Raw genomic sequence first — 24,292 nt, 5'->3', positions numbered from 1 at the left:
ATCAAAAATTATATGTTCCTCTCTTCTGTAAACAAAACTGCACTGGAGTTGTCAACACTGAAATAGTGCATATTAAAACATATAAAATGGTCTGGATTGTATGCAGCACGCAGTTCTGGGGTGGATCACCCTCGGGTCAGATTATGTCCTGTGGATTTCCTGAGCTAAAAGAAGTGGTCACAAGGTTCACAACAGCATCTAGGACATTATAGTCATGTGCTAACAATTAGGGGATAAATTTTGGACCAGAAACACTACTGCAGTTCATCCCAGAGGTGTGGGATTGAGCACCGTACTCTGCTGTACAGCCCTCATTTGGCATACTGACTTGTCTTCATTCAGAAACTCAAGCAAGCATGTCATTGGACCAGGGTCACCCTAAACCTTGTATATGATTCTGTGTTTAACCAGAAATGATTGTTTACCCAGTCTCTGAAGTCTGAAAGTGCCAGTGTTTGGCCTCTCAGAACAATCCCTGATAATGTTTTACCTAAAATTTATAACTTCAAAATCATTGTGATGCTCCACTGACCTGTAATAGGGAGAAGAGAGCCTCTGTTGTTGCTACTTCAGGCTCAGCACTGCAGAAACTACACTATGTTGCTTTGGGAGGAGGGTAGGTTATCCCCTCGGTCTCCCACTCGTAATTGATTTCACGACAGTGCTGTAAACGTGAATTACATACATTCCTCAAGACTAGGGAGAGTCCAGGAGCAGAAATACCAAATCATACCTAGCATTGCTTTCAAGAGTGTAACTGAACCTGCTGTGACATCTGTGGTAAAGGCTGAAGTATTAGTGGAGTCTGCATGAGGCACAAAGTGATTACAATTGAAATAACTGGACACAAGGCTCTGAAATACAGTGTGAAGCTAAACCATGTCTTGAGACACTCATAGCGCTTTGGCAGGACACCATGCACGTTTGGTTACGTTTCTCCACTGTTCACAAGCTCAGCAGGATGACTTGGAACTCTGCAACATTTACACACGCATTACATCTCATTCTGATCTGACTCCAAATTAAACAATGACCCTGTCTTGACTCTGACAGTTGGTCTCTGGCCCTGGCGTTGTATTCAGCCACAGCAATGCCTCCTGCTGATGACTTATTCATGGCTCCCCTCTAAACTTGTAGAAACGTGGGCCGGTTCACTGGAAAGAGCCAGAAGAAGGTTTCAAGAATCAGGTATGGAGTTCTTTTGGTGGAAATGTGCCTCATGTACAGCAGCTTCAGAAGGTTGCGTTAAACTGGTTATCATACCCTCACACTCCTCTTTGTTCTTGTATTTGTGTAGCAGCAGCTCTGGATCTCTGCCTAAACTAGTGATAGCCAAATGGCAGACTAGGATTTGAGACCCTGCTCAGGCACAAACACAATGCTGCACCAATAGGATGCCTTAGGCAAGACTCCTAAATTTGTAATTGCCCTTTTCTGTAATGCAGTTATAACTGTGAGGGTATAACAGTGACCAGACCCACTTGAACATGTTCAGAAGCTCCTCAGATGGATCCTGTAGACCACCATCTTGCCCTTAAAAGGGACTGTTAAACAATTCAACAATTCCCAGCATGTTTGCGGTCCCTTCCTTTAACTTGTAAATAAGGGACTGACACAAAAGGGCTCCAACGCTGTGAACTTCAAGTTCCTTTGACCCCTCTGCCATCACCAGTCCTTGGCTTTCTTCCCATAAACCGAGTCCAGACTTGTGGGGTCTCGCGAACGTTTGCGCTCCTGAGCCGTGGAACCAAATATCTGGCTGTTGTTTCTGAGTGTTTGTAAAAGCCTGCCGCAGTGATTGTGACCTGCTGACCTGGCCACCTCCTCCGCAGTCAAACCCTCAGAGTTACGGATGCTGAGGGGAAAGAAATAATACAAAAACAGTGATACTTGGGTATTTTCATAATTTATGATAATGCATCAATATACTGTGATACACAAACATTTAAAAATTAAGAGCAGAATATGTAACTCCTGTTAACATTTATAAAGTATTATGATTATATTATGTAATACTAATAATGTTTTTTAAACCCTGATTCTTGCATATGAAAATTATTAATCTCCCCTTTAAGAAAATTCAATACATGGAAAACAAGACCTACTCCAGTTGTGCGTCGCTGGCCATGAGAACACTGATGCACTCCACACTTCCTGCTCTGGCTGCTTTGTGAACTGGGGTTTCCCCAAAGACATCCTGAAACAAGAACACAGTTGCTTAATGTGTGTAAACAATCCCGAAACCGACAAGTAACTCAGTGCACCTTACATAATCCAGGCTGCTGATTGGCTGAATAAACATCATTCAAAAGGAATGTTTATATCAGCGCTACATGGGCTATATAAACCCTGAGTGCCTCCGCCTTTTCTGTTTAAAGCCACACACACTTTAAAAAAAAAGATTTATCTGTTTATTTATATCTTGAGTCACAATGTCACTGGACAGCTCAACACATCAGGAGAAGAACACCAAGTGACATATCCTATATTAAAAGACACCTGCTTTAGCTATAATTGCACTAGTGGCAGAGAGCAGGACCAGAGACCAGTATTTTGAGCTGGACATTTAGGTCACCTGCTGGTTGGGGTCAGCTCCATTGTGGAGAAGCCACATTAAACAAAAAGCCTCTCCACCACAGGCAGCCACGTGAGCTGGGGTCTGACATGAAGAGTCCTCTGCTCCATTCACTTCTGACCCGGCCTCCAGGAGACGACTGGAACATACGAGCTGCAAAAACACAACCACAACACAGATGCAGTAAGGGTAAATTGCAAAATCAACCCTTCTGAATAGGCACCAATAAGATTTTTTAAGATCTATAAAAATGGTCAAAGTGGTCAAAATGGACTGGAATGACAATTCATCAGCACAGAAATTTAATTTTATTTTCAATTTTGGTGCATTAACACATTAAAAGTGGGGATCCCACACACTCACACTGAAACAAGACCAGCATTTGGCAGAGACCTTCATTAATGAGCCCTGTCCATCTGCATTAAATGATCATTTATCAATAGTATTTTCACTCCAGCTCAGGTCCCATACGAGTAAGCCAGTCAATGGCACTAAGCATGATTACCATTATATCACGTACAGCTGCTCCAGTGTCTCATTTTATTGGTCAGAGATTAGGATGTATTTGATGTGTGTCAGCAGCTGAACACCTGAGTCATCCATGCAATGCTCTTAAAGATTCAGTAGTTAGTTTCATTATCATGTATGTCTTATTGTAGTTGACCGAGCTGCCACCCATTTCACACCTAAAGAAACCTTGTCTGTGCATTAGTCGAGCAGACCACAACAACAAACTCTCGCTCCAGTCCCGAGTCCAATTTTCCAAGCAGTGTTTCTCAGAGACAGGATTAACGTGTGATTGTGATGCTCATGAGATAAACACATATTTGACTCATGTTCTTCAGACTGAAAATGGAATGAAATCATATGCAGCACCTCTCTAGAAGAGCACAAGATTTGGATCTATATCTCAGTGTGGTCTTGACTGGAAGTGTTTATTATTTGTGGGTTTCTTTGTAGATAAGCTGTTAAACTATGGAAGTAAATATTTTTAGTATAATATTTAATATTAATAAAGGTATTTCTTTAGGATTCCTGACCAGAAGTATCTATAAAAACATAAGAATACGGAGTTTATAATTAAATTACTTTAACAATGTGTTCTGAGAGTGTATGTTAAATATATTAAAGTATGTTTAAAGTTTTACCACAGTTATATTTTACAACATATTTCAGTTTAACTGTTTTAAACATCCTCAACTGAAACCTGCTCGAAAGTCAATGACAACGGAGAGAGAAACACAAACAGCCTGGTTATAGATTTAGAGGCGAATTTACTGACATTTTCTACAAAATTTACCTCGTTGTTTAACTGAGAAAATCATTGCCATCTTCAGAAATATAGTGTCAGTCTCTTACCGTGTCGGGCTCCAGCAGAAACATGTTTAATGTAGGTTTTTCTCCCAAAAACCAAAGAACTCGAAAAATCTCCTCAGACTCGGAGAGAAACTCTCCCACAGAGGAACACTGCGGCACGCGGGGCCTTTATGAGCGCGCACCACGTGACCGCGCTCCAGCCGTATATGTGCGCGTTCACGCGTGTGCTAGAGCTGTGCGGGTTCACACGTACGCAACGCGCGTTCACGAGAAGAGACACACAAAAAAACACCCCACTCCACCCCACCCCCCTAAATAATACCACGCACACTCCATCACTGCACGTCCTACGATGTTCAAACAGGTTCGTGCACACACTGCTGCAGAGAAACATCTGTTTAAAAACTCATAAAACACAACTCATCATAAAAAGGCAAACCTTTCACTGCGAAGAGCCCATTTGAAACCACAGGTGTCCGTTTTGTAGACAGTTGTATTATTAAGAGTATACACAATAAAACGAAATATAGCAGCACTGGATGATGTGAGTCTCTCCTCTTTAGTGGTTATGACCAAAACGCACAGTCCTGCTCTGAGAGGGTGTCTCTCCTCCTCATGCAGTGGTCCATCAGCCCCTGAACGCCATGATTCTCACCTGACACTGGTTATATATTTATAATAATAATAATAATAACTAAACCAGTGTTAATAAATTAAATCCTTTAAAACACCCTCGCCCCTAGTTTGAATTCCTCTGTAATAGAGCAGATAAATACAGTTAAACCTCAGCATGAGTTTGATCATAATTTGCCACCAACATTAACAATAAGTTCTACTTTAAATGGTTAATGTTACATTCAAAAACATGCTCCGTTTGTGCTCTAGCTGTTTGAAATAAACGTTTCTTAAAAAGGGGCCTCAATTTTGTCAACAAAAATGAAGGTTAATAAAAGTACAATTACTGTTTACCTGTGATTCAACTCTTAATACAATGATTACTATCTTAATCTCACACGACTTTCACAGCTTTACAGAAGGCGATAGAAAAGAAATGACTGCTTAATTGTTAATTGTTCATTTAGGTCTATTTTTGATTCAAATTTATTTGAATGAGTACATGGTGCTGCTAATTGTGTTGTTGCATCTTTTTATAAAATTCATTTTAAAAATAAAAAATGTATAATATTTGCTGAAATTATTTCACATTGTATATCAATACTATTTTTTTTCAGCACATTTTAAAATGAATGTGTTGATCCTCACTACTGTGACCATTTTGTCCAGGAAAATCATGATGATAAATTTTCATAGCATTCTATGTCTATTTCAGCTAAGACAAATAAACTGTAAAATAGGAGGAACATGATTAAAAAGACATTTTAGCCAACGTTTCAGTGCATTCAAGGCCTTAGAAAAGCCATTTTGGAAAACCGTATCTTTGGGTTTGTCTGATTAGCCTGCAGTGTTTGCCTTAAATAACGCACAAATGCACACTGTTTGGAATTTAGGATGCACACCCTCTGGTGGCTGGGTTTGGGTACTACAAAAACACAAACACGTTATCCAAAGTAATTGTTTAGTGCATCTCCAGTGTAGGCTTAACAGCATAAACGCACTGATCTACACCTGGAGATGGGCTTATATTGGCCTAGTATATAATAAAATATAAGTGACAAGGTGCGCCAACATTTGCGCACACCTGTTATGCCAAAATATTGAATATTAATTTAGGCGGAGATGTAATAACACTCTTGTCCACGAGGGGGACTATCAACACTAGTGTTCTGGGACTGAGCCTGAGCCAGGCCAATAACACTGTACCAGGGCATTCACAATGGGAGGGGGAAGGGGTATTCCAGGGCGTACACTACGTGCTCACTAACCACCATCCAGCATCCTCTGCAGATAGTGCCAGGATTTGGCACCAAGCCTGGACAAAATACACAGTACTGACATAACCAAAACACACTTAAAGGGAATGTCCACCGATTTACCAAAATTTATATATAGCTCAATTGTTGTGATGTAAACACAGTCCTTCAGTGCTTTGAGGTGAAATCGTGAGAAGGACCTTGAACATGAACATTGCTTCATCTTAGTGGTGATAGGAACCAGACGTCGCTGCAACAGAAAAAATCAGCACAAATCTGTTCTAAAAAATAGACGGCAACAACGACTGCACTTTTTTCATATTCAACATGGTAAGCGTGGTTTTTCATATATTTATTTGATTTCTCTCATTACAAAACACTGTGGGTACCGGTCTCGACTCCCTAACGAACACTTTGGGACGTCTCACACACGCTAACACCTGTGGGCAATATATTTTTGCGTGCGTGTTTGTGAGGTCGGGGCCAAACTACTAAAACACCTCTCTAAAGTTCAAGCACAATATCTCAATCACAAATTGCTCTCTGCTCCCTGGAGTGCGCTAAACGAGGCAAGAAGTGAGGGCTTTAACATGCAAACGTACACATTTACATTCGAATGTAGAACCACAGAGCCCTAACTGGACCGTCCCCGCACAGTAAGTCCCCACTGTGGTAAATACATAGAGCGCACTAAAGGGGGCGTATGAGGCCATTTGGGACAGAGCCGCATGAAGCGCAAGGCGCCTAGGGAAGTGACGCTACCTGGTTACTGTAGCTAGACAACCCACACATTTAGAGCTAAAGCTAAAGCTAACGCTGAGGCTGCGGGCGGAACCGAGCCGACATGAAGTGCTTTCAGCAGGTCCTGAACCTTTACGGTGAGTCCGGAGACGTATGCTGCGGCACAGCTCTCACTCGCCTCTGAAGTTTTTGTGTTAAGGGTTCATGTGACTTATTTTGCCGCTGTTGAGTCGGTGAAAACAGTCGTTTTATGGTAGCCCAGATCTGGATTCGGCTTTATTTGTGCGTCCTGATTAAGATGGAGCACAGAATTCCAGTAAGAATCTGAATTGTAGTTTGATTTATTTGGCAGCGCTTCAGTACAAAATGAAGCCGTGCGAATGACATAATAAGTTGGGGACACCTGATAATATTTAAAATATATTTTACAGGTCTCACAGTGGTCGTGACTATGGTCTCCCAGTGGACATGATCAGAACTGAAGATGATTCATAAATCTGTTTAATGTATAGTTCACCTGTTGCCAGTGGGTGCTACATAGAAACCACCCCAGACAACCCTTGTGTTTGCTTCAGGGGGGTTGTCCATGTAATGGTCCATTGCCCATCTTCTCTCATTACACCAGAGGAGGCTTTGCACCAAATTCCTAGTGTCTGGTGTGGGATAGGAGGGTATGAAGTAGAGCAGTGGATCTGCATCCTCTACAGTGATAGAGCACACTCCAATACCTCAGACCAAAAACTGTCCATAGCTGATCTTCTAGGAAGTATCTACAGTGGACTTTGGACCACTTAGGTACTTACTCTGGGACTATAAGGTGCACATACACAGGGCCTACGGTCACCACGATCTGTTCCCCGGATGAACTGGAGTACTGTACGTGACAGAAATCTCCCTAAAGCCTTCCGGAAGCAGCCCAAGCTGGAGAGACCGGCCTTCCAGAGCTGGAGCTGAAAAACTAGTCTCATTTGATGGACGGAAAATTAACCCAGCCACAACAAAAACCCAGGAGAATGGCACTCTCCTGAATTAGAAGCATGTCGTGACGCAGTTTCTCGAGAGGTTTCATTAGGCTCTCAGAGCCGCAGAGGTGTGTAGGTGGAGAAATCTCAGCAGAGAGGTTGAGGGTTTTAGTGCTGAAAGATATGACCCATGGAAGGATATACACAGATCAGACATAACATTACAACCTCCTGCTTGTTGACTCTAACTGGGGCAGGTGGATTAGACACAGCAACTGCTGCAGGAGTTTTAAATACTGTGCCCATCCACTGACCACCTACCTTGTGTCTGTAAAATGTTTGCCTACATTGCATTCTGTGGAAGAGCGTTTGGGGGAGTGTCTCTCAACCTGCCTCTTGCTGAAAAGCAAGATATTGAATCTCTAGAAGTATTGTTTTTTAAAGTTTATTACACATTATTTGCTGAGATTTATTCACAAAAACAAGTCTGGCCAATGGAAAGAAATTGTAAAACTTTATAAAGGGTACCTAGTTATTAAAAACTAACATCAAATTATCAGAAAACCCCACAAGAACATCCTGTTCTGATCCACAGGGAATAACAGGCATCTGCTTTTACTATAGGCATATGGAATTTGGTAGTCCAGTGACATTTATTATTGAAATATTACTCCTTAAAGGAACACTGCGTAATATATTTCCTTAAAATTACAACTTCAGAATTATTGTGATGCTCCACTAAGCTGTAAAAAAGGAGAATAGAGCCTCTGTTGTGGTCTTCTGGCGGTCCTGGGCATTGAAGAAGAGTGTGAAAGGGGGCTAACAAAGGATATTTTAAAGCAACAGATGGACAACAGTCTGTAATTGTAGAACTACAAAGATGTAGAATAACTGAGCTCTCTTTCTCTCTCTTTTCTCTATAGTCAGTGTTGTGTGAAGGTCCATGGAAAAGGTGGATGTAGCCATGTTCAGTCCAAAAGAGCTGGAGGGTGAAGTGGACCACTCCTTCTTTGACAGTGACACTGAGACTGGAAAAACAGTCCAAGAACCGAAAGAGCAGGAGGAGAACCCTGTGAAGAACCCAAGCGGAATCAAACTTTTGCAGAAGGAGAGCACAGTCGAGGTGGTGGAGAGTGATTTGAGAGAGAGAGAGGCAGCTGTTCTGAAAGGAGAAAGGTTAGAGGAAGGTTTTTCCAGTCTTCAGATACACAGCGTGGAGACAGAGAAGTCCGAGGTTAATTCTGTCTCCACGAAAGAAGGAAGAGGAGATCATTCTGAGAATGCTGCTCTGAAAGAAGGAACAGAGGAGGAGTCTGGAACTCTAGAGTCCTCACATCTACCCTCCTCTGATAGGTCGGAATTCAGACACAGCAGCCAATCAGAGTCTGAGTCATGTAGCGAGCCTTCCTACTCGTCTGCTGAACCGCTTTCTGATTCGTCGGCTGAGGAAAGAGAGGAGGAGATGAGGGAGGGCCGTCCAGAATCTCCGCCTTCGGGAACCTCCAAAGAGTCTGCAAAGATCCAGAATCGTAGCTGCAGTCGCTCGTCATCTTCTTCATCCGAACGGGGAAGCTCATTGGATGAGAGTGGGAGAAGACGCACTCGTGCACAGAAGGCCACCACATCCCCACGCAGACGGGCTCATCCCCTTCGTCCAGGCTCGGCCAATCAGAGAGAGAGAGCGAAGACGTCGGAGTCTGAGGACACAGTGACAGACGTGACTCCTCTCTCCACTCCGGACGTGAGCCCCAGACAGTCGCTGGACCTGATTCTACCCCCTAGGCTCTCGGTAACGGTGTCTGAGAAACAGCAGCAGGACGTGGCTGTGGAGGTGCCTGCTACTGAGGTGGATGCGGGGAGGAGGAGGAGAACCTCGAGCACAGACGGCGAAGAGAGATCCGGTTGGTATTACTGGCTGTCGTTGTTAATATTTGTCATATGCTAAAAGTATCAAGCAGAGAAATTAGAAATTGCCAATTTCCGAGATAATATTCAGGCTTCAGGAGTAATCTAGCTCAAGTACACAACTTAAGACAATAAATTATTTTATATATATATATATATATGTGTGTGTGTGTATATTCCAAATTAATCACACAATTTTCTGAAGTTTAAATCCATTGTCCCTTCTTAAATTATGGATATTTAAACATATTAATATGAGATAAACACAATGGAATTATATTTATATTACCAGTGTGTACTGATTAAAAAATATCACAACAATAAAGTGAAAACTTCCTTGTGTTTATGGGAGGGAGATAAATGAGTAGTGTGATATTCATGACAAAACTGAAATATTAATGTGTTAAATTCCTGCATTTTTTAACATGTGTTCTCAGTCCTCAGTGGGGGTGGTCTCAGTTCTTGTTGGGATAGAGGGGTAGGGTGAAGTTTGAGGGCAACCTCAACTTCAAACAAAGAATCACACACCCAAACAGAGGGTTATGGCACCTTGTGAATCACCAGCGAGACTCTGCACAGTGACCAAATTAGTTTTATGTAGTTTCAGTGGATTATGTCCCTTCAGAACAAACAGATACCAAATATCACTAGCTGATGTCTCCGTAGTTAGCAGAGTATATTTCCTGTTCTACCTTAAATGTTGCAGCAGTTACATTCAAGCAGCTTAGGCTACTGCAACAGTTTTGAACATAAGCTGTGAAATCAGAATCTGAATACAACCAGAAGTGTGAAGAGAGGGTGATAATATGATTGTGGAACTCTTCTGAAGGTGAACGAGGCCCTAGGTTTAACTGAAGTCCAGCAGCTCCTCTGATATAACTGCAGAGCCGCTAGAGAACACAGCTAGTCGTCTGGGAATAAAGCGCTGCACTATTTTATTTTTGTTCTGAAGACGTATCTGGATCTTGACGGGTTGGCCTGCTTCATAGGGGAAGATTTTAATCTCTACACGTTGGGGTAGGGGTAGACTTTCACTTAAACGTTCTAATGTCATTCTGTGATATTAGTCGAAAGAGCAGATCATGCGTCCAAAATGACCTCATACCAGATCAGATGTACCAGATCCAACCAAATCTGTAATACAAACCTTTATCAAGGACAAATGGCAAGATGAATGGGATACATGCCAAGATAATAAATTACAATAAGTGAATTGGACATTATTGGACAAACGTTATTGGACGAAAAGCTGTTGGACTGTATTTAATTTGGCCACGAGAGACAACAGATCCTAACTGCAAAGTCCATAACAGAATTATTCAACAATAGTAAAGCATCTGCCCCTAAAATTTCTGTCAGTAACGAAACTTAAGTAACTGATATGACAAACTTAAATAGATGGCAGCCTCAGCATGTCTAAAATAACAGTGTATTAGTAAATCAGTTGCATGTTACTACCGTTTTTGCCCTGTGGGCAGATATGGTGTTAAATACGCCATATGTTATTAGTCATTGTTCCTGTTCTGATTGGATGAGTTCATCGAAGGATGTTTGTAATGCTGTAAAATTTTTACACGTCTCCACAAGGAAAACAACTGATGCATTAAAATTACTACAGGATGAGTGAGTTTCCTGAAATGTTTTGCTGCCGCACCTCTGACCTACATTATGTGCAGAGACAAGCTGTTGCTTTCTCCAAAGATAATGGAAAATCATAGAGATAGACATATTTATATCTCCGTAAAGTACATTATATAAAATCTTATTCTATTTGTTTTGTCTTTCGCTCTCTCTCTGCAGGAATGGACAGTGTGTTGGTCCTCTCGAGTCCCAGCAGTGCCTCCATCAGCAGCTGCAGCAGTCGGAGGCAGAAGAACTTCACCTTCACGGACGACGAAGTGCGTCGGATCGAGCGTGAGAACCAGCGTCTGCTGAGGGAGCTCTCACGCTCCTCTGCTCGCTGCCGTGGCTCCGCCCACATCTCCACAGCTCGCCGCAGTACCCCGCCCACCGCACGCTACTACCACAGTGCACTCAACAGGCAGCGAGAGCAGCAGCGCATACAGAGGGAAAACCTGGTCAGTGTGCGAGCTTGAATTTGAGAATGTTTACATGATAAAGACCTACGCTTGTAATCCATGTACAAGTCTCTGTAGCACGCAGATGCTTTTAGACATGCTGACATACACAGCTTGACTGCATGGTGTGCAGCTCTAAGGAGCTGTGTGTCCAGTAAAAGCTGATTGGTGCTGATCCCGTAGCTATGGTCAGGATATGGTCCCATAGCCATAGTCAATATAAGAATGAAACCAAACAAACTGAACAACCACTAAAACAATCTGTGTTCCAGGATTTCATTGTAAAAACACCACATTTACACACAGTAGCACCTATACACACAGCACTGTGGTGATAATGTTTACTCAATGAAGGTTTTCTGATAAGGAGCCTCTGTAAAATTGGTGTGAGGTACTGAGATATTGTACCTCTATTGTCCACTAGAGGGACTCTCAACACATTGTCACTGCTCTGATTGCTCATATTGTCAGTCATGATTCATGTGTGAAAGTTCAGATCTGACAAAAATCAAATATAAAAAGATCCATCAATATCCATTTATTTCCGAGTTCCTTCGTTCCTGGCTAGGAGGGGTCTTGTTTTTCACATTCAGGGTTCTAAAACCAGGAGGAGACTAGTGGGTTTGAGGAAAATCTCCATGAAATGGAACAGTGTATGTATTTTTATGGAATCAGATGTGTCTTGAGTTTTCTGTGCGAAATATGGCGCTTGCAAAACTGAATGATGTCCATGGCACTGAGCAGCCACTGAAGAACGCTTTAGCCAATGAGAACACACCCCTGATAAAACCCACCCACGAAAGCGCTTTGTTCCTGAACTACTTTCAAAGAGGGAGTGCACATAAGGCTCTGGACACAAATATTATTCCATAAAAATACATACTTCTCTGTTTCATAGAGGCAAAAGACGAATATATTTCTCAATAAATCAATTCAGAAAAAAAGAAAATACACATATAAATATTTCGTCCATCCATCCATCAATTGTCTACCGCTTATTCGGGTCCAAGTCGTGGGGGAAGCAGTCAGAGTCAAGACCTCCCTCTCGTTAACCCCCACTTCCAGAACTTCTAGGGGGATACTGAGGTGTTCCCAAGCAGGTCGAGACATATCATCTCTCCAGCATATTCTGGGTCTTCCGTGGGGTCTCCTCCCCCTTGGACATGCCCAAAACACATCACCAGGGAGGCATACAAGTGTATCAAGGCCAGACGCCTAAACCACCTCAACTGGCTCCTCTCGACGTGGAGGAGCAGCGGCTCCACTCCAAGTCTCTCCTTGAAGAGTCCGGACACCCTAACCTCATTTTAGCCACTTGTACCCGCAATCTAATATTTTCAGTCATTACCTAAAGCTCATGACCATAGGTGAGGATTGAAACATAGATTGAAGGGTAACTTTACTGTTCAGCTCAGCTCTCACAATGGACTGGTACACAGTCCACATTTTAGCAGGCACTGCACCAATCCGACTGTCAACCTCCCACTCCATATTTCCCCCACAAGACCCTGAGATACTTGAACTCCCCCACATGAAGCAGGAGCTCACTTCAAACATTCTCATCCTTGCCATTTCACACTCAGCTGCAACCTGGTCCAGCTTGATGAAGCCAACAGGACCACATCATCATTGAAAAGCAGACATGGGATCCTGAGACTACCAATCCAGACACACTCCAGCACTTGGCTGCATCAAGAAATTCTTTTCATAAAACAGAAAACAGTAACACTGACTTACTGCTGGCCATGCAAACCAAGCCAACCAAACCAACTTTTTTTTAAAAGAAAGGACCGGATAGCTTGTAGCAATCAGCCCAGTACCCCATACTCCTGGAGCACCCCCCAGAATACCCAGAGTGACACGGTCGAATGTCTTCTCCAGATTCAGTAAGCACATGTGAACTGGTTGAGCAAACTCCCATGAACCCCAGGGTCCTAGCGAGGGTGAGCTGTTCCAGTGTTCCACAACCAAGACAGAATCTGCATTGTTCATCCTGGATTTGAGATTCAGCAATCGGCCAGACTCTCTTCTTCAGTACCCCTGCTTAGACCTTGCCAGGGAGGCTGAGGAGTATGATTTCCTCTATAGCTGGAACACAACCTCCGGTCCCCCTTCTTAAAAAGGCAATCACCACCCTGCATAACCAGAGGCTGTTGCAAAAACATGTCAGCCACATCCAGAATCTTGATGAATCTGGGGCGGCCCTACCACCAAGGAGTTTTCGGACTACCTCAGCCATCTTGGCCCAGGTGATAGATGAGCCCTCCCTGGGGTCAATAACTCTGCTTCCTCTAGAAGGTGTGCTGGTGGGATTGAGATGATTCTCAAAGTATTTCTTCCACCACCCAAATCTCCAGGTAAGAACTCCTCACCCCAATCATATACAGTGTTGTTGGAAAACTGCTTTTCCCTCCCGAGTCGCCTAATGGTTTGCCAGAATATTCTTGGAGCCAACTGGAAGTCATTTTCCATGTCCACACCAAACTCCTCCCTGAAGCCTCAATACACTTGGCCCTCTGGTACCCTGTCAGCTGCCTCCAGAGTCCCACAAGCCAGCCAGGTTTGATAAGACACTTTCTTCAACATGACAGCCTCCTAGACCCGGGGTGTCTACCACCAAATGAGGGGTTTGCTGCCATTACAGGCACCGACAACCTTACAACCACAGCTCCTGTCAGGCTCCTCAACAACAGAGGTCCAGAACATGGCCCATTCCGGCTCAATGTCACTAGCCTCCACCCGGGATACAGTCAAAGTTCTGCCGGATGTGAGAGTTAAATATCTTTCTGACAGGTTCTTCTGCTAAATATTCCCAGCAAACCTTCAACGCATGTTTGGGCCTGCCAGGTCTCGCCGCCATCTGATCCAACTCACCAGCACCTGTCTTTGCCAGAGTGTCCACAACATATGGCTGCAAGTCTGATGATACAACTATGAAGTTGATCTTCGAAATGTTGCCTAGTGTATCCGGATGCCATATGTATTTATGGACACTCTTTTGCTTGAACATGGTTATCCATGTTATGGATTAACCCATACACACATACGGGTTCAGATTGGGGAGGCTGTTCTTCCCAATCATAACCCCTCCGTGTCTCGCTGTCATTGCCCATGTGAGCGTTGAAATCCCAGAGCTGGACAATGGAGACTCTAGAATGAGTATCTTCCAGCATCTCCTGTAGGCACAGGGAAACTACCCTCTCTTCCTCTGACGTAAACTGCAACGTACAGGCTCTGAGCCAGGGTGCTATTAGTAAACCCACTCCTACCCTATGCCATTCACCCTGGGCAACTCCAGAGTGAAAGAGCATCCAGCCCCCCTCTCAAGGAGATGTTCCAGAGCCCATGCTGTGTGTTGAGGTGTGCACCAGCTCAGGTTCCTTTCACAAAAGACAGGTTGCATTCCAAGTTCCAAGTGCTAGTTTCATGGGGTCTCATTGATCATGCTTTGTTTGGCCCATCACCTAGGACCAATTTGCCTTGGGAGACCCTACCAGGGGCTATTGCCCCTGACAACATAGTTCCTTGACTCGCGTAGGCAAGCAGACCCCTCCACCACTTTAATGTGGTGATCCAAGATAGGGTATATAAATTAAATCTAAAGAAAAACATTTACATAGCTAATTTAATTTATTTCATCAATTAAAAATGTGTATCTCCATTTTTGTCAATTTTAAGTTTACTATAGGATTTGGTTATTGGTTCATCCATCCATCCATTATCTGTAACCACTTATCCAATTTAGGGTCGCGGGGGGTCCAGAGCCTACCTGGAATCATCGGGCGCAAGGCGGGAATACACCCTGGAGGGGACGCCAGTCCTTCACAGGGCAACACAGACACACACACATTCACTCACACACTCACTTTCGAGTCGCCAATCCACCTACCAACGTGTGTTTTTGGACTGTGGGAGGAAACTGGAGGACCCGGAGGAAACCCACGCGGACACGGGGAGAACACACCAACTCCAGACAGTCACCCGGAGCGGGAATCAAACCCACAACCTCCAGGCCCCTGGAGCTGTGTGACTGTGACACTACCTGCTGTGCCACCGTGCCGCCATGGTTATTGGTTCATTTACTTTTTATTTAGTTTTCATTTTGTCATATCTGCTCCTTCATATTTATGATCTATTTTAAAATCAATATGAAATGAAAAAAATATCAGCAATAACTGATATTTATGATATTTTACTGATGTTTATGCTTCTGCTGCTGTACACTATTAGCCACTATTACAGTTGACATTATAGTAAAATTAATAATAATATTGTTAGACTTGTGAGGTAACTCAACTCTAGTTTCAGCTGTTAATGGTCAGTGAGACTCATCACGGGATGGCCGTGTGTGTGTCTGTCCATGTGTATTCATTAGTAGGCCAAAATGAACACGTTTTCTGCATATTTTTATGTGTTATGTCAGATGGGATTAGCATAAAATGTGCCATAATATCGGCACAGGACAACTTTTCCACATTTTCTGCCCAGTTTACATTAATTACAGACATGCAATGTTCTGAAGCTTGTATTCTTTAAAGAATATGTCAACAGATGTGTATCCCCATAGAAAATTAACAACACCATAAACGCAGTCAAACCTGCATGTGACTCTGTGAGGACACGACATATTCTCTTGCTCTCTCTCTCTCTCAGATGAGCAGAGACAGGTGAGGGCAGTGTGTAAAAGAGTGAAAACGTCGGCCCACCCCTGGCCCTGCGGTCATTCATAGCTCATTGCCTCCTCTGCTTCGTTACTGTGAGTGTTTATAAGGGAATGCTTGACCGTAGATGCTGAGTGCATTTCTAGGGAACGAATTAGATCCCAATATGTTAAATATACTTAGTGATAGGACCATGTACAGAAAAAAAGTTGAAACAGTTATTGGAAACTCATTCAGTCAGAGAGGGATTTCAAATAATAATAATTGTGCCAGTTGTCCCACCTCAGGAAAGCTCTGAACACTCCGGTGTGTGTTTGTGTTTGTGTTTGCACTCCTGCAGTGTGTTTACAAACAGCTTTAATTACCTTCATTGTAAAGGGAAAAACTTATAGGCAAATACAATATTAACAAAAATGGTAATATAAATAAAAATAGGGATATATTAACGTATATGGACATATAAGTAAAATACAGATATATAGATTATAAAAAAAAGGTAATTAAAAAAAACATTAAAATGACAAAATAAATAGAAGAGACGTTTTAAAAATCATAATTAAAGAATTTACGGTCTGTGAATGTGTGTGAAGGTCATGATACCTGTTAGTTCTTAGAACAATTATTGAGTAATAGTGTGGTGGCTGTGAGATTGGGACGGACCGTACCCACTATTGGGGTAATCTCTCTCTCTCTCTCTCTCTCCCTCTCTCTATTCTTAGTTCTGAGGAGTAACCTGACCCAGCGTCTGACCATTAACCCCCCCCCTTCTCACACTCTTTAGTAACTTACACTTTCACCATCACTTTCTGTGCCTTTTGCTCTCTCTCTCTCTCTCTCTCTCTCTCTCGCTCTCACTCTCTCGTTCATGTTTCTAGGGGACATGTCAAATTCACTATATTTATGGTTTGATCTCAACAATAAATCTTTAAAGTGGTCAAATATAATAATTAAAAGTGGAGTTTTTAGGTGCATCTCAATTGAGGGGGCTGCATCCTTCCAAGGACGGTGCCTGTGGAGGTGTGTCCTTCGAAGGCTGTTGAGTGTTCTTTGAAGGCCAAACCGAAATGGGACTATTGCAGATTTCCTGTTTGACTGGGGTTACCATCACTAAACTCCACTCCTGACAAGTCCTTTGCCATAAAGGCGGAGCCAGAAACTTAAATTACAGGTGGAGGTGAAAACGTTTTATTGTATTGGATTACACTGAAAAGATATCGGACGGCACGGTGGCACAGCAGGTAGTTTCACTGTCACACAGCTCCAGGGTCCAGGGGTTGTGTGTTCGAGTCTCACTCCAGGTGACTGTCTGTGAGGTGTTTGGTGTGTTCTCCCCATGTCTGTGTGGGTTTTCTCTGGGTGCTCCATTTTCCTCCCATGGTCCAAAAACACACTTTAATAGGTGGAATGGCTACTCAGGTGTGTGTGTGTGCGCGACACACCTTCAGGATGTGTTCCCACCATGCGCCCAGCAATTCTGGGTAGGGTCCGGACCCATCGCGACACTGAAATGGATTACAGCGGTTACAGGCAATGAATGAATAAATGAATGAATGAACAGCCCTTTTGATTGAATATTCTATTTTTAAAATAAGAATTAGTACACAAAAAACCCAATGATAGTAGAAGAAAGTAGTTTATTGAATTTTATTAATTAAATAAACAAAAACTTTCTCTCTGCTCCTTGTTTTTCTCTTTTCCCTGGCGTGCTCTCCTCACAGTAACTGTAACACACAATAAACGGTAATCTTTTTAAAATAAACAGGGAACATTTAAGTCAGTGATCTTGGAATATGAAAAGGCTATATTAGTAACCACAACAGATTTCTGATATAAACAGAGCTCAACAATGCTCTTGTATAAACAGTATTTTACAAAAATAATTACTGTGTTCTGCTTCAGCTTAAGTCGTATTAAGTGTCTTTACCTCAGACCAGTGTCGATAAACGAGAGATAAAAGGGTTCATTCCCTCTACATTCCCTACACTTTAATAAACTGCTCCTTAAACAAAGGAAACATTTGAGTACATTTTCCTTTTTAATCCTGTCATTAATAATTTGATAAGTACAGGACGTTTAAAACCCAGCTCGCTCCTCTGTTGACCTCGCAATTTCTGAAATTCCCCAGCACGCAAAGAACCATGGGATATCTTGGCTGGTGAAGGATAGTACTGTTGCATCCTTCTGCTCCTGCTGCTCCAACGTTCAACATGAATCTTGGTTCCATGGAGCCTTAGGGAAACAAATCCCAGGCTGAGGACTAATATTTAACCCTGGGGATAGACAGTATGCTACATCTAATTAGCCTCAGCCCTATCACATTAATTGTCACTTAACATTGTCACACAATGGGGGTATCTGATAATGCTAGTGCCTACTAGCCTAAGAAAATACCTCAGAATTATTACTTAATCTTGGGTATACACTAGCCAAAAACTTAGCTTGTGTCACTTGGCATTGCCAACCAAGGTGGGCGCTAATGCTATCAGCTATCACTAGTGTTTTCTTGCTAATGCTACAGCTTCGTGTAGGTTTTGACCTCAGTGAATGTAAATTTGTGAACTTTGTTCACACAATCATAGCCTGTGCATTGAGAAACTGGTGAAATGATGAATGCTGAGGACTCTTTTCCCTGTCTCTTGGTGGATCTCCTCAAGTCCTTCACCTTTGCTCTATTTGCACTGGAGCTGCTTTCCCTTTCTGCTTACTGTAGGTTTTCCAAAGCCCTCCTCACTTAGTCTCGAGGAGGAATGACTGCTGGTGACATTCTGATCCCAACCCCCTGGTTATTTATACCATCAATGGGTCATGCTGAACTTCCTTACACTCTGTTCTACCACTCGGTTCAGCCTCTGGAGTAGAAGCCTGTGATCTTATAGTGTTGTGGTAATACAATGTTTTTCATAGTTGAAAGTCACCTCTGCAGACATGGGTTTACAAACCTGGTGTTTTCCACAACAGCAGAAGGGTGAATGGTTTTTAGCCATTTTAGCTTGGTTCTCTTTCTTCTCCATTCACATTTTCTCTGTTTTCACTCATATTTCTTCATGCTCATTGTCTGTTTTGCTGCATTGGACAGACTCGGACATGGGGGCGGGGCAATTCTAACATCTTCACTTGATGTCAGAAGTGAAGGAAAATCAGAATGTTTGGTTTTATCCCATGTTTTCGGACTTAGGCATTTTATAAGTTTGCTGTCCCTGCATTTTTTTCATTAATCAAACAGATTGAGTATTGTGTACTTGAAATGAAGTTTAAGTGCAGTTCAGGCCATTAATCTGGGTGTTCTCCCCACTACAGGACATGGTCGTGAATGTGGTCCAGGCTGTATAGAGCAGGGCTGTTAACTCATACACACAATTCCTGACCACTGAAAACCTGAAGGGTGGTTGGGGGCAGTGATTTGTAGCTCTGAGGTTTAGGCAACAACCTGAACATTCAGACGCGCTTATTTTCAAACTTCTCTTTTGACCTGTATCTCTCTGTTTGGTTTTCTCCTGTTAGATTTTTAGTGGGTGGGGCTAAATTTGGCAAATTTGAAATCAGGTCTATCACAGAACCAATCACATTTAGCGATACGTTAATGGGCCTCCTCTCAAAGACAGCGCATTCATCGTCTAAAGCCTCTCAAGGGGACAGTTCTTATGAAGCATTTTACATGTTTCCTTAGTGATGGACCACCTGCATCCAGACTGCTTTAAAATCGCTGTAGGACGAGCGAGCTTCTCCAACCGCCCTATTGTCCCGCCCCCCAGGCTTTTCCGTTGCCCATGCTGGTGGGTTTCTTTAATCCAGCCATGGTTTGTTGCACTGGGTCAGCGTAGAACACGGCTCCTATGTACAGTGTCACAGGGCCCATTGTGCGTATGTTCTCAGCTCTTGTCTGCTGCAGGGACGTCCATACCCAGGCTAAGCTCAGCCTCAGGCTTTTTACCTGAGGTTCTTACTGTTGCTACTGAAGGTGCATTGTTTCCTTTGCCATGGTGATGACACGGCCCCTACCCTCCTGGCTCGACAGAGGCAGAGGATTTTTGCAGCTTTAGTGTGGCATAATTATAATACTGTATACCATGGTATTTAAAAATGTAGACAGTATTTCAAAATGAATGTGGTTTTTATGATGTGTGTGTGTGTGTGTGTGTATGCGGTTTGTCAAATGTCTGTTCAGTGTCCATAAGTACAAGGACATAAAGTTTATTTATGTGCATTTAAAATCACTATAGGGAGGGGGAGCTCTCGTACTGGTGATGAAAACAAGTGGAAAAATACACAAACCCAGTAGCTAATCGCAGTTGTGTTTAGGCTAAATGTGTGAGAAAGGGAGATGAAAACAGACGAAATACTCAAAAGACACTTTACTTGTCGATGTGCTCACAGTTATGAGGCTTAATCCTCTAAATGTATGTTTTGAGTCTCAGTTCACAGGAAAAGCATCTGCTATGGTGTGCCGTGCCTGTTAGTTGGCCTCCTATGCTTCTAAACAGTGTAGACATGTCTTATTTCAGTTATTTTTTTAACTTTACCACTCACTGAAATTTGTTCTCTTATAAACTGTTTTTTTAATCATCAATACGTTTTGGTTTGCACTGTGGGGCTGTGCTGAGTTAAACTGCCCATCTCTGAAAACCAGAGTTCATTAGACCCACACTCTCAGATATGAGGCTAAAGCAGCCCAACAGTGCATTTATGAAACATGTAGCAACCACCTATTCCTTATGTGTTTGTATATATAGTACCAGTCAAAAGTTTGGATACATTTTCTCATTAGTCATTGGTGGAATAGTATTCACTGTATAGAACTGTGTACCAGCCCTACTGTGTACACAACCCAAGTTATGGTCTCAAACACATAAAGAATGCGAGCAGTTCTACAAATTAACTCTTGACGAGGCCACAGCTGTTTATTGCATAATTCAGTGTGTTCATTCATAATAGTAATGTCTTCCATATTTATTTACAGTGTCGAAAAGAATGTTGTCCAAACTTTTGACTGGTACTAATATTCATTCATTCATTCATTATCTGTAACCGCTTATCCAGTTCAGGGTCGCGGTGGGTCCAGAGCCTACCTGGAATGATTGGGCGCAAGGCAGATATACACCCTGGAGGGGGCGCCAGTCCATCACAGGGCAACACAGACACACACACACATTCACTCACACCTACGGACACTTTTGAGTCGCCAATCCACCTACCAACGTGTGTTTTTGGACTGTGGGAGGAAACCGGAGCACCCGGAGGAAACCCACGTGGACACGGGGAGAACACACCAACTCCTCACAGACAGTCACCCGGAGTGGGAATCGAACCCACAACCTCCAGGTCCCTGGAGCTGTGTGTGGTACTAATATATATAATGATTATATTTTCTTATATATTCACTGACAACTTAAATTATAAAAAAAATTTTGGGGTGGGTGTGTGTGTATTAGGCATTTCTCAAGCGTCTGGAGTCTGTGAAGCCAACTCCAGGAATGACCCGAAAAGAGCAGCTGACCGACTACCAGCGGCAATGCGGATACCTCGGGATTCCCGCCCCCGTCAGCAGACCCTCCACAGGTGAAGACCACACAGACATTCAGAAGCCTGGGGACACCAGGCTTTTGAAATTCACTTGAGTAAGAAGATATGAGCTGACACTTTGGGTACATGTGGCTTCATCTTTGTTAAACATATGATTTTTGCATCTTTTCCTGAGTAAAATGCTTTTTAAATGCACATATTGAAAACCATCAGGTCAAAAGGCACTTGAAACACTGGGGTGCTGACCTCACAACACAAGGGATTAAAGGGGTGGGCTTGATTCTCAAGGTAGCAGACGATAATATGTGTGTGAAAGTGTGATTTCTTCTGGTTAAAGCCACTTAGATATTTAATATGGAGTTTTCATATGTATTCAAACTTTTGACAGACCATGTAATATTGCCATTGGAAACCACTGCAATTAGTTGGGGTCACACATATGCCAAACCCTCTATATTCATATACTCCTCCCCCTGGTCCATTTCCTGGTTTCCTATTCTTCTCCAAAGGTTACATAGTGCAGTTTCTACAGTTCTGAGCCTGGAGTAGCAACAACAGGGGCTCTATTCTACCTATTGCAGCTCAGTGAAACTGTAATATTAAGGTAAAACTACAACCTAATATTGCTTAAACAGTGAAATAAGAGCACAGCAGTAGTTTGGTCACATACAACAGGTAAGATCGGGTAGGATTCTCTTTAATTAAAGGAACCAAACCAATGTCTCCTTTTATTTTCTCCACAGGGAGAGGATCCAGACCCTCCAGTACAAACAGCCCTCACAGATCCAGACCCGAAACAGCAAAGCCCAGCAGAACCACAGCCCCAAGACCTGCTTGGTCATAATTCATAATTCATAACACCAGCCCCAGCCAATAAACTCTCAGTTCAGACTAATTTAGCCTAGTCCCAATTACAGGTAATCTGTCTTTCATTTTATGGACACATCTCAAGTGTTCTGCTTGATGGGACTCTGGAAAGCTGGAACAGTTGAAGAATGTCATTACTTGCAGTCTCTCATTTTAGTTTATATTTTAAATAAATATGGTTATGGCTCTTGAAACACAAGAAAGCCATTTAATGAAGTCCAGGTTTAAAAAAATCCTGGTCAAAGCCACATACCTCTTATTTAACCTAAACTTTATGGCTGCTAGCGTCAAATCTGAAACTGATGCCAACGTTACACTGAAACCTTATCCCCTTCCCTTTTATGATCTTCAATTATAATACAAATAATAGCAATTAATAATATTAGTTATTTAATTTACAATTGGTAGAAAGTCTTCAGAGTTCTTCTCGGTCTCCAGCCTGAGGATAAGTCTGAACATTAACTCTATGTTGCCTGAGGATGTCCCCTATGCTGACTAGCAGTCTTTGACATCCTTAAGGAGTGCCTGGTGTCCCGGAACCTGCACGAGAACTTTGTCCAAATTTACCACTATGCCATGATGGTCTTGGGTCATTTCCTGTTCATTTCTGTAGACCCAGGTTTTGGACTGTTAGTATCAGTAAACTGTTTTAAAGATGGTGCCCAGTGGATTGCACCACTTCTGCCATTTCAAGACAATATAATGCGAGAGATAATCTAAATTAGCAATGCTCGGGGATGAAGGCACTGTGCAGGTTATGCCTGACTTGAATTTACCCACTGAAGGACTTGACAATCAGCGGGTGCACTATAAAACATGAGATGTTTTATGTTAACAGAGATGCAGAGCCGCTTTAAATTGTGTCAGCTTATTAGTAGAAGCTCATTTTTAGGCCACCTAGTAAGTTACAGTTTATGGCACAGCCTGGGCATCCTCTAATTTTCATACTGCAGCTATAAAAGCACTCTATATGGCACTGAATTGCTTTTGAATAAGTGTATATTAGAAAATATGTATAAGACATTCCACTCAAAGTTACTCCCTTGGTGCCTCTATATGTGCTCATAACAAGAGCCTTTATGCCTACCTTCCCTGTGATTCTCAACATGATTTATCAGTTAACTTGACTGTGATTAGAGCAGACGTGCTGAAAGAATAATGACGACAAATCTTAGAGAGACATTATATATTTAATATTGTCTATGTTTTTGTTTTGGTATTGAAATAAAATCACTTCTGGAAACAGCTGTGCAACACTTGAGTGCCTCATATAAATAAGAGCAGATTCAGTCTCTCCACCTGTGATGATTGATAGCCTGTTTACTACAGGGCAGTTTGCCTCGCTGACCTCTCTGACAATGCTGACCTTTTTTGACTCTCCTTAACTTGTAGACAGACAGAAGCTGGTATTCCAGGCGCTGGAGTGAGAGTGGCTTGTTGTTCACTGTGGTTTATGACGTTGCAGTTTGAGCAACAGAAACTTGGATTATTATTTAGGATTTCTGTAGCACGTATTACTTTATGAAGACAGCTGTAAACAACTGGCCAGTGTTAGAAATTGCATTAGCTTTTAAGGTATTTACCTGGGGTCTAAAATTCATGTCAAGCAGAGTTCTAATAACTATAACCAATCCATTTTCATTGCCTGTATTCAAAGGTTTTAAAGATGTAATAGATGTATATGGCTAAAGCACTAAAGTGTCAGCATGATTAAAGCTTCGTGGTGGTTTCTAATGTCCAGTTTTGTATATAACCTATAAATGATCAGACAACACATAAGCAAATCTATCTGAGG

General features: G+C 42.5%; 2 protein-coding genes across 3 annotated transcripts; one reads left to right on the top strand and one right to left on the bottom strand.

Moving 5' to 3' along the window:
* Positions 1–550: 550 nt before the first annotated feature.
* Positions 551–4,058, bottom strand: ankrd37 (ankyrin repeat domain 37). Its single transcript, XM_066661459.1, has 4 exons — positions 3,935–4,058; positions 2,576–2,728; positions 2,106–2,197; positions 551–1,855 (listed from the first exon to the last, which is right to left on the bottom strand). The coding sequence occupies exons 1-4, from the start codon at positions 3,956–3,958 to the stop codon at positions 1,666–1,668; spliced, it is 459 nt and encodes a 152-aa protein (XP_066517556.1). The 5' UTR covers positions 3,959–4,058; the 3' UTR covers positions 551–1,665.
* A 2,447-nt stretch (positions 4,059–6,505) lies between these two features.
* On the top strand, positions 6,506–24,124 carry cfap97 (cilia and flagella associated protein 97). 2 transcript variants are annotated; one of them, XM_066662290.1, is made up of 5 exons: positions 6,506–6,641; positions 8,390–9,367; positions 11,172–11,449; positions 21,540–21,666; positions 22,374–24,124. In XM_066662290.1, exons 2-5 carry the CDS (start codon positions 8,410–8,412, stop codon positions 22,472–22,474), a joined length of 1,464 nt encoding a protein of 487 aa, XP_066518387.1. In that variant the 5' UTR covers positions 6,506–6,641; positions 8,390–8,409; the 3' UTR covers positions 22,475–24,124. The 2 variants fall into 2 exon arrangements, with proteins under 2 accessions (XP_066518387.1, XP_066518386.1); XM_066662289.1 differs by lacking the exons at positions 21,540–21,666; positions 22,374–24,124 and adding an exon at positions 15,195–15,503.
* The last annotated feature ends 168 nt before the right edge of the window (positions 24,125–24,292 follow it).

The sequence above is a fragment of the Hoplias malabaricus genome, chromosome 2, assembly GCF_029633855.1.
Source record: "Hoplias malabaricus isolate fHopMal1 chromosome 2, fHopMal1.hap1, whole genome shotgun sequence".
NCBI lineage: Eukaryota > Metazoa > Chordata > Actinopteri > Characiformes > Erythrinidae > Hoplias > Hoplias malabaricus.
This window is presented reverse-complemented; position numbering and strand designations above follow the sequence as displayed.